Consider the following 8,964-nt stretch of genomic DNA (forward strand, 5'->3'; position numbering starts at 1 on the left):
ATAAACGAGTGAAAGGAGTCAGCTGAGCACGGGAAGGATGTTGAGCGGAAGTGGGAGGTCAAAGACCGGAAGTTGAGGCAGCCGGGCAACCAGCGAGCGTGCCGAAGATGGCGGAGGACTCATCGAGGAAGCGCCTGAGTGGAGACAGGAATGCGGGGCCGGATCCGCAGCGCGCGGGGAGGAGGCGGCTCCTGGTCATCCTGGAAGGGGCCTCCCTGGAGACAGTGAAGGTCTGGAAGGCAGCAGAAGGGATCAACATTTCAGGGACTGTGGTTTGGGCTCAGTCTTTGGGGAAGTGCGCCTACAGGCAAGGGGAAACTTAGGCCCTCCAGGCAAGGGGAAACTTAGGCCCTGTTTTGGGCTAGCCTGGGTCCTGCAGGTGTTTTGGACTTCAACTCCCACCATTCCTAACAGCCTCAGGCCCCTTCCTTTTCCCCCTCAGCCGCGGCTGAGGGGGAAAAGGAAGGGGCCTGAGGCTGTTAGGAATGGTGGGAGTTGAAGTCCAAAACACCTGCAGGGCCCAAGCTAGCCCACGCCTGATCTACGCTGCATTTATTGTAATCTCTGTGAAGAAAAAGTAGAATTTTCAAATAATTTGAAAATACACTTCCAGGTTGGGAAAACGTATGAGCTGTTGAACTGCGACAAGCATAAATCATTGCTCCTGCGAAGCGGCCGGGACCCTGGAGTGGTTCGACCGGACATCACACACCAGGTAATTCCTTGTAAAGCATAGTTTGCTATATGCTGTTCGCTCTTATTTGGAATATTGGTTGTCCTTTTGTGAAAATGCCATTCAAATGGTGTTGTCAGTTCTGTTTCAAACAAATTGTCATCAACATTTTATTTTTTTGTTATGTATTTATTGTGTCAGAAGCAAATTGAGGGACACTCTGAGTCCCTTCGGGGAGATAGAGCAGAATATAAATAAAGTTTTAGTATTATTGTTACCGTTATAATGTATTTTAGAAAACATGACGTTAAAAACTTGGCATCACGAGGGTTGAATGAAAAATGTCTCCACCTTCGTAACTCCTCAACAGTACTGGTATGCAGCAGGTACTGGCTTGTTCAGTAGACTCCTCTGCAGTTCCATTTTGGCGGGAAGCCTTAGCAATGAACAGTTGTGAAAGTGCAAAGTATGGAACTCTGCGCACACTGTCGATCAATGTTACTTAAGCAACGTGCAGTCATTGAGTTCTTGACAGCAGAAGGGGTCACCCCAAACGAGATTAATCTGAGAATGCAAGCTGTTTATGGTGATTGTGTTGATGTTAGTACTGTGTGTCATTGGCCAAGTAAGTTTAAAGATGTTGAGGTGGGAAATCTGACTTGCGTGACAAACAAAGAGTTGGACGTCTTGTTACAGCAATCACCAAGTTTCATAAGCAAAAGGTTGACAGATTGATTCAGGACAATCCTCATATCACTCAGAGATAAATTTCAAGCACAATTGGCATTTCACAAGAACATGTGGGTCACATTATTTCTTTGCTTGGCTATCGGAAGTTCTGTGCACAATGGGTAACCAGGATGCTGATGCCTGAAATGAAAGTGCACAGACTTGAAACTTCAGAGACTGGATCTCACCATCATACGACATCCTCCATACAGTCCAGATTTAGCACCGTCTGACTTCCATCTGTTTCCGATAATAAAAGAAGATCTGTGGGGACATCATTATGCTTCTGATGGAAACATTGAGAGAACTGTGAGATGCTGGTTGCAGAAACAGAGTGTCAACTTCTTCCGTGACGTCTTCAGAAAGTGAATAGTGGTAGTTAAAGAGCACATTCTAAGGATTATTTCTGCGTTTGATTTATTAAAACATTTCCATCCAAGCCCAAGAAACAAAGCTGGAGGCATTACTTTTCCTTCAACCCTTGTATATTAAACGTTCTTTGACCAATAGCTGGCCACTTGGAGTGCCTCTGGTGTCCCTGGGAGAAGACACTCCATTGTGCATGTGGCAGGGTTTAGACTGCAATGTTGTAAGTGGTTTGTGGTTTGCTCTTTTTCACACTCACATGTTGTGGACTCCACTTTGAGGCCCCATTTCTTAAGATTGGCCCTGCATCTGATGGTCCCAGAGCACAGTCTCTTCTGTGCCTTCCAAGTCTTCTGTGTGCCCAGTGGGAAGTTTCTAGTCCAACCCCATTCTGCCATGCAGGAAAAGCACAAAGTACCCCCAACAGATAGCCATCCAGACTCTGTTTAAAAGCCTCCATGGAAGGACCCTCCACTGTACTCCGAGGCAAAGAGTTCTGCTGATAAACAGCTTTTACAGTCGGGAAGTTCTTTCTAATGTTCAAGTGGGATCTCCTTTTCTGTAATTTGAACCCATTGCTCTGAATCCTAGTTTTCAAGGCAGCAGAAAACAAGCCTGATTCTTCTTATGACATCCTTTGCCTTTCCCACTTCCCCTCAGAGCCTCCTGATGCTCATGGATAGTCCTTTGAACCGAGCTGGTCTTCTCCAGGTTTATATCCACACAGAAAAGAATGTTCTGATTGAAGTTAACCCACAGACAAGAATCCCTCGCACGTTTGATCGCTTCTGTGGCCTGATGGGTAAGAGAATGCAATCTATAATTTCTCCTCTAATCAAATGCTCTGAATGAGAAGGGCCTCAGGTTTAAATATTCCAGGTTTGCGGGCCTTTTTTTCTTGTAGCTGCATATCACTTTTCACTGCTACTGGATCTGTAGTAACCTCGAAGTGGTAGTTGAATTTCTTGAGAGGGCACTGGAAAGTACAGAGTGTTTCAAATTGATGGATCCAGTTTCAAAGCCGTGTAATTCATGATAGCAACATATTACAATTACGCAAAAATTTACAAACAGTTTAGTGCGTTATCAAGTTTTACTAAGCATTTTGAGCCAGAATCAAATTTAAAAGATAACTCCGCAAATGAAGAATATCTCATTAAGCCTTATGTTGTAGGGGTTGCCTTCTTGCAAATGACTTAAGGCTCTTGGTGTATTAGGAGAGGCGGCATCTAGCAATAATAATTGGAAACTCTGCCTCACCCTTTCAAAGAGTAAGAGTTTGTTTTTTTTATTCATGAGCAGTTTGTGATTGCAGAGATATAGCCATTTCAGTTCAGGTCCATCTTTTTGAATCATCCTGTACTTCATACAGGGTGAAGCAGCATAGCTTCCTTTTTTAAAAACTTAATAAAACCCATTGTATGAATCAGAAATTTTTAGGTTTTTTTTATAATGTAAGCGCATACCTAAAGTTTTGAAGATTAAATTAGGTAGGTGACGTCCTCCATTCTCCATACACCGAGTAAACTGATTTCTGGCGTTTGTCATGGCTTGCCAGCATAGCAGGCATTATGTTGGCAATTTCTTCCTGGATTGTAGGGTCCTTGGACGGTTCACATAAACACGGGATTTCAAAAAACCCATAGAAAAAAATCACAAGGGGTCAAATCTGGAGAGTGGGCCGGCCACTCCAAATCCGATGGAAAAGTAGGCCTCAATGGCAAAAGCACGCTCCTCACTGTTCCAACGCATGATGGCGACTGAACTGTGTCAGGACAAAACTTTATATTCCCGCCTCTTGAATGAGACCACTAGCGCTGCGCTATGTCTTCAACCGACTGAATAGCGCGCATTTTAAAAAAAGAAGTTATGCTGCCTCACCCTGTACATTATGATAATGTCACAGTGAAGGTTCATTCTGGAGAGAAAAGTTATTTCTTGCAGTACACTTGACAAAAGGATCACCTTCAATGAGAAATAAACTCAATTTGGTTAGAAAGGATTATGCAGCTCCTAAGACTAGAAACTAAGATAAGATTAATGGGAAGAAATTACACAAAGCAACAGAATTAGAAACTCTGTAGTAGGAAGAAGTCAACGGTAGGCTACATGGAGTATAAAGGAAACTGAAGGCAAAAGTGGATAAGCTTCCCATAGAGCGTTGAAGTTAGGAGGAAAATGAATGCTAAAAGTATGAAGACGTTGTGCGCTGAGGCCTAAGAGTATCTTTGTACCTAATTTTTTGAGTGGATTGATTTGAACTTCAGATTTTTTTAAAGTTCAAATAAATCCACACAAAAATAGGTGGAAAAACCCTGAACTTTCAGAACTTCAGTAGATAAACCATTGGGTTATTAATACAGCTTGAGGGAAACACATGTAGCAATTTGATAATTCAAAAATTTACAAATAGAAACCATGTCAAAATAGATCCAAGGCACATAAAGTTCTAGACATCTGGGTCCAGACTATCTGAAGGGTTTTATATCCCTAAATGACTGGGCCTGGGTTCCCAAGAGCTTCAGGGAAATTGACTGCAATTTAGAGTGTGCTGTGTAACTGGAATGCTGTTCTGATTTTGTTTGGATGGATTTATTTTGAAGAATTTTAATTCTATTTATTGCTTGTTTTTGAACAATAAGGTTGCACATGTTATTTCTCTTTTGAAAATGTTTTTAAATTTCACAGTGGGCCCTTGGTAACTGCTAGGATCTGGTTCCGGAAATTCCTTCCCCTGCTAAATACCAAAAAATGCTCAAGTTCCTACAATGACCTACCAAAATGGCATCCCTTATATAATGTCAGATAACTCGCATGGAGTGTCAGAGAGAGTTTGAGAATATGAGTATGTGTTTGTCTGCCTCTGTGTGTTTGAACTATGGTTGGTTAAATCTGTGGGTGCAGAACCTATGGATGTGGAGACCAGAATGTATCTGTTGTAATTTTTAAGTTGCCATGAATATTGGTATTAGGGAAAAGGCAGGATTTGAATCTAGCCCATTGTTCTCTGAACACAATGGCCAGTTAGTTGCTCAAGGAAAGCTCACTATCAGGAATACTGCTAGATCTTTTATTGACCTTTCCGACCATTAATATCCTGAGGCATGATTAATCTTATATTGAAGGTTACTTTTAACCATTTGAACTAGTAGTAATTCTACTAGTCAGCAGAACCTCTGAGCAACAGAGGTGGTCTAGCTACACAAGCAGCTCTTCCAAATCTGCCTTAATGCATCTCAATTCCACTGGCACTCTGGTAATTGCTTTGAGCTGAAGGCTATACGAACTGCTAAAAGGGATGGGGAATCTGTTCCCTCCAATTACCATTAGTCCTCTCCATAGGCCAGTGATCAGGAATAATAGAGGCTGTAATCAGAAATTACCTGGTGGACCATGGACACAATACTTTAAAAAAAAACCCAGCATTAAATGTGCTCCACCAATTCAAACTTTTGGAACTACAAAAATGAATGATGTTGAATACCTATTTAGTTGTCTTTTCTGGTTGGTGAACTTGATATATCATGACTTGTGGAAGGTTGTTCCAAGGAAAGGGTTCAACAGATCACTGGGCAAAAAGAAGCAGGGCCAAGAATCCGGATAGATGCCATGCATGTGCCTTAGAGGCATACTTCTGTCTTGCAACTAATATAAGCATCTTACATCTCTTTCCTCTTAGTTCAGTTGTTACATAAATTCAGTGTCAGAGCTGCTGATGGACCACAGAAATTATTAAAGGTAATAACTTTACTAGTATATTGTGAGTCTCTGAAATGGCTGTTGATATTGATAATCTAATCATATTTTTCTTTCATAGGTAATTAAAAATCCAGTGACAGATCATCTTCCTGTGGGATGTATGAAGATTGGCACATCCTTTTCAGTTCCTACTGTGACAGATGTGCGTGACCTAGTGCCGACTGCAGATCCCATAGCTATTGTTGTAGGAGCGTTTGCTCATGGCTCGGTAAGGGCTGCATACAACAGTGTCTTGCAAAGCAAGCATTACACTTCAGACTCATCAGATGGGTTGCTGGCAAGACAATACAAATATGCTGTACTCATATAGGATAGATATACTGTAAACAGTCCCTGTGTTATTAAGTACACAAAACTGTACATAGCGAAGGAACGGGAACTGTCTTACTAACAAGCTAATAATATAGCTCAGTGTGTTTTGCAGTTCTCCAGTTGTTTTGTGTGCTTTTGAAGTTTCTGATCAAGATTTTCTTTGCAAGGGCTTTTCTTTTCTTTGAGGCAGTATATTGCGATTTGCTGTAGGTCACTCAGTAGGTTTACACAGCTGATCCAGAATTCAGCACTCAAACCAATATATACCACATTGGCTCTCTGGTAGTACAGTAGAGGACATCAAAGTACAACCTAGGGCCAAACAGGATTCCTCAAGCTGTTTTTGCAGTCCTTGAACCTTTCAGAACACTAAACCACTACTTTTCTGGTCTAAAAAAAGAATTGAAAGGACCCTTCTGGATAATATATTTTAAAAAAGTATTAAATTGTGCATGGAGGCCCATAACCTATTTAAAAGATAGATTGCCTTTCCAGCAGGGAGGGCATTTCCAAATCAGTTTACTTCTGACCACTTTGAGTTTATATGTTTTAGCAATTTTTATGGCTAACAATCCCAGGGTTAATGGTTGGCTCTGGACTCACTGCACCCTCTTACTATAATTAATACATTGTAATATATGAAAGCTGTCTGTCTTTCTTTTTCAGCTTAACGTTGACTACACAGAGAAAATGATTTCAATCAGCAATTATCCACTCTCTGCTGCCTTGACGTGTGCCAAGATCACATCAGCTTTTGAAGAAGCGTGGGGCGTAGTGTGAGCTTTCCCATGTTAATCTCATTTCATTGGACTCAGTCTGTTTCTTCACCTTCCAAAGTGATGTTTTAGGGTTCTACATGGCACATTCCTTGTTTTGGGGAATATATGAACCTTGGCATTCCTTTGTTCTCTTCTATAGCAAATAAACTATTTTTGAACATAGTGTTTTGTCTGTCTTTAGGGGTAATCTAAAAAAACTGGCAGTTTCATGTTCACCAAGCGTGGCTAGGTTCCCTTCCCAGAACTTCGACTGAAAATTAAAAATGGAATCTTTCTTGACTGGGTAATGAAAGTGTTAGTATTAATTCTGACTGCTATAAATCTCCCTTTCCCATGCTAATTAACTCAAGAATGCTTAAGAATAGCTACTTTAGTTAAAGTGTACATACCAGGTATATGTATAGCTGATTGTGTAACTTAACAGCTCTAGCTAAGGATAGCGTGTCATCTCTCAATGAATGCCTGAAGGAGGTAATGGGCTGGATGAGGAAAAACAAATAGAAACTGAATCCAGGCAATGCAGGTGCTTGCTATCAAGGGTCTTGGATCGAGGTCTGTCAACCAGTTCTGGATTGGGTTGCGCTGCCCCTGAAAGAATGTTTGCTGCTTGGGAGTGCTCCTGGACCCGTCTCTCCAAGTGTCAGCCCATATAGATACGACAGTCAGGAGTGTTTAGTATCAGCTTTGGTTGATATGCCAACTGTTCCTCTTCCTGGATTTGGAAGAGATAAAGATGGTAGTGCATGCGCTGGTAACCTCAAAGTTGGACTTCTGCAATGTGCTTTACATTGGGCTGCCTTTGTACCAAGTTCAGAAACTCCAGTTGGTTCAAAATAAGGCAGCCAGATCGGTTACAAGAACATCTAGGAGTGATCACATTACACATGTCCTAATGCCACTCCACTGGTTTCTGATTAGTTTATGGGCAAAATACAAAATATTTTGGTTTTGACCTTGAAAGCCCTACATGGTTTGGGTCCAGGTTACCTACAACATCGCCTTCTCCAACACAGTCTGCCCCAAACACTGAGATCCTTTAGGGGGTGACTACTCCCACCAGCCCCAAGATTATAGAACAACCTGCTGGAAAAGATCTGACAGTGAAAATCAGCTGTCAGAATTTAAGACAACAAAAGACCAATTTCTTCCAGCAGGCCTTCCCAGTTACAGTAGAGTCTCGCTTATCCAACATAAACAGACCGGCAGAACGTTAGATAAGCAAAAATGTTGGATAATAAGGAGGGATCAAGAAGAAGCCTATTAAACGTCAAATTACATTATGATTTTACAAATTAAGCACCAAAATATCATGTTTTACATTACTGCATTTACGAATTTAGCACCAAAACAGACAAGAATTCTTTTTTCTCCCAGCCTGGACATTCCACAGGATACACTCCACTTCCCTTGCCTGTGGATCTGGGCGGGAGGCAGACTGTTGGATAATACAGAATAAGCAAAGGTTGGATAAGTGAGACTCTACTCGTTTTAACTTGCATTTTATTGCAAAACTTGCATAGTTTTGTGTGTATTTTGTTGTATTTTAATAGTATCCTCTTTGTTTTAACCCTGTTGTATCCTGCCTTGAGTTGCAAGGGGAGGCAGGATACTATTATTTCCATCCCATCTTCACCTTCATCTGCTGATGTAATTCATATTACACTATTATTGGAGGCAATCCATGAATCTAAGGGGTGCCTGTTGGAATTCAACCCCACACTGCCCAAGTCTCAAGTCCTCGATGAGGAACAGTTTAGTTAGCTTAGAATAGGGTAAAGGTTCCCTTCCCCCATGTCTCCTGCATTACACTTGGGAATGTATCTATTTCTTCTGTTTCTGTTATTATCTTGACAGGTTGTGTAAAATGGATACTTTTCTACTGCAAGCCTTTCTAAAAACTGCCATCAATTCCCTACATTTTGAATATGTGCTGTCTGCTTTGAGCTCTTTCTCTGCTTGTCAGGAGAGATGTACGATTGGTATTTTTTTCCCTCTCTTGAAACCTGAGATGAGATGGGTATTAAGAGTAGTTCAGACCCAGTTCTTGATTATTAAGATACTAGCTGTCCCCTGCCACACGATGCTGTGGCCCAGTCTGTGTATATGTATTTTGTGTGTGTATATGTGTGTGTCTCTGTGTGTGTGTATATATGTGTGTGAGTGTGTGGTTTTGCGCAGGCGTTGTAATGGGGTTTTTGTTTTTTGGCTTTTAAAGTCTCCTCTGCTGTTTTTTTCCAGTGTTTTTATGAGCAATGGTCACTCGTTGGCCTGATAGGTGTATTGTGTCCAATTTGTAAATTGGGTTTTGAGTTATGTTAATCCTACAAACGAACATTACATTTTTAT

At 41.3% G+C, this 8,964-nt stretch overlaps 1 protein-coding gene across 1 annotated transcript; it reads left to right on the forward strand.

The window, feature by feature from the left end:
* Nucleotides 1-19: 19 nt before the first annotated feature.
* On the forward strand, nucleotides 20-6,780 carry EMG1 (EMG1 N1-specific pseudouridine methyltransferase). The gene is made up of 6 exons (XM_060762593.2): nucleotides 20-230; nucleotides 614-715; nucleotides 2,429-2,570; nucleotides 5,448-5,506; nucleotides 5,586-5,735; nucleotides 6,506-6,780. Exons 1-6 carry the CDS (start codon nucleotides 108-110, stop codon nucleotides 6,617-6,619), a joined length of 690 nt encoding a protein of 229 aa, XP_060618576.2. The 5' UTR covers nucleotides 20-107; the 3' UTR covers nucleotides 6,620-6,780.
* The last annotated feature ends 2,184 nt before the right edge of the window (nucleotides 6,781-8,964 follow it).

Source organism: Anolis sagrei, chromosome 2 (genome assembly GCF_037176765.1).
Source record: "Anolis sagrei isolate rAnoSag1 chromosome 2, rAnoSag1.mat, whole genome shotgun sequence".
NCBI lineage: Eukaryota > Metazoa > Chordata > Lepidosauria > Squamata > Dactyloidae > Anolis > Anolis sagrei.

What these genes read in the sequence shown, in the direction of transcription:
- EMG1 (XM_060762593.2), top strand. Translation starts at nt 108, where the DNA reads ATGGCGGAGGACTCATCGAGGAAGCGCCTGAGTGGAGACAGGAATGCG. An exon ending in CCTCCCTGGAGACAGTGAAG is followed by an intron (nt 231 to 613) that starts GTCTGGAAGGCA and finishes ATACACTTCCAG; the next exon opens with GTTGGGAAAACGTATGAGCT. An exon ending in TCGCTTCTGTGGCCTGATGG is followed by an intron (nt 2,571 to 5,447) that starts GTAAGAGAATGC and finishes CTTTCCTCTTAG; the next exon opens with TTCAGTTGTTACATAAATTC.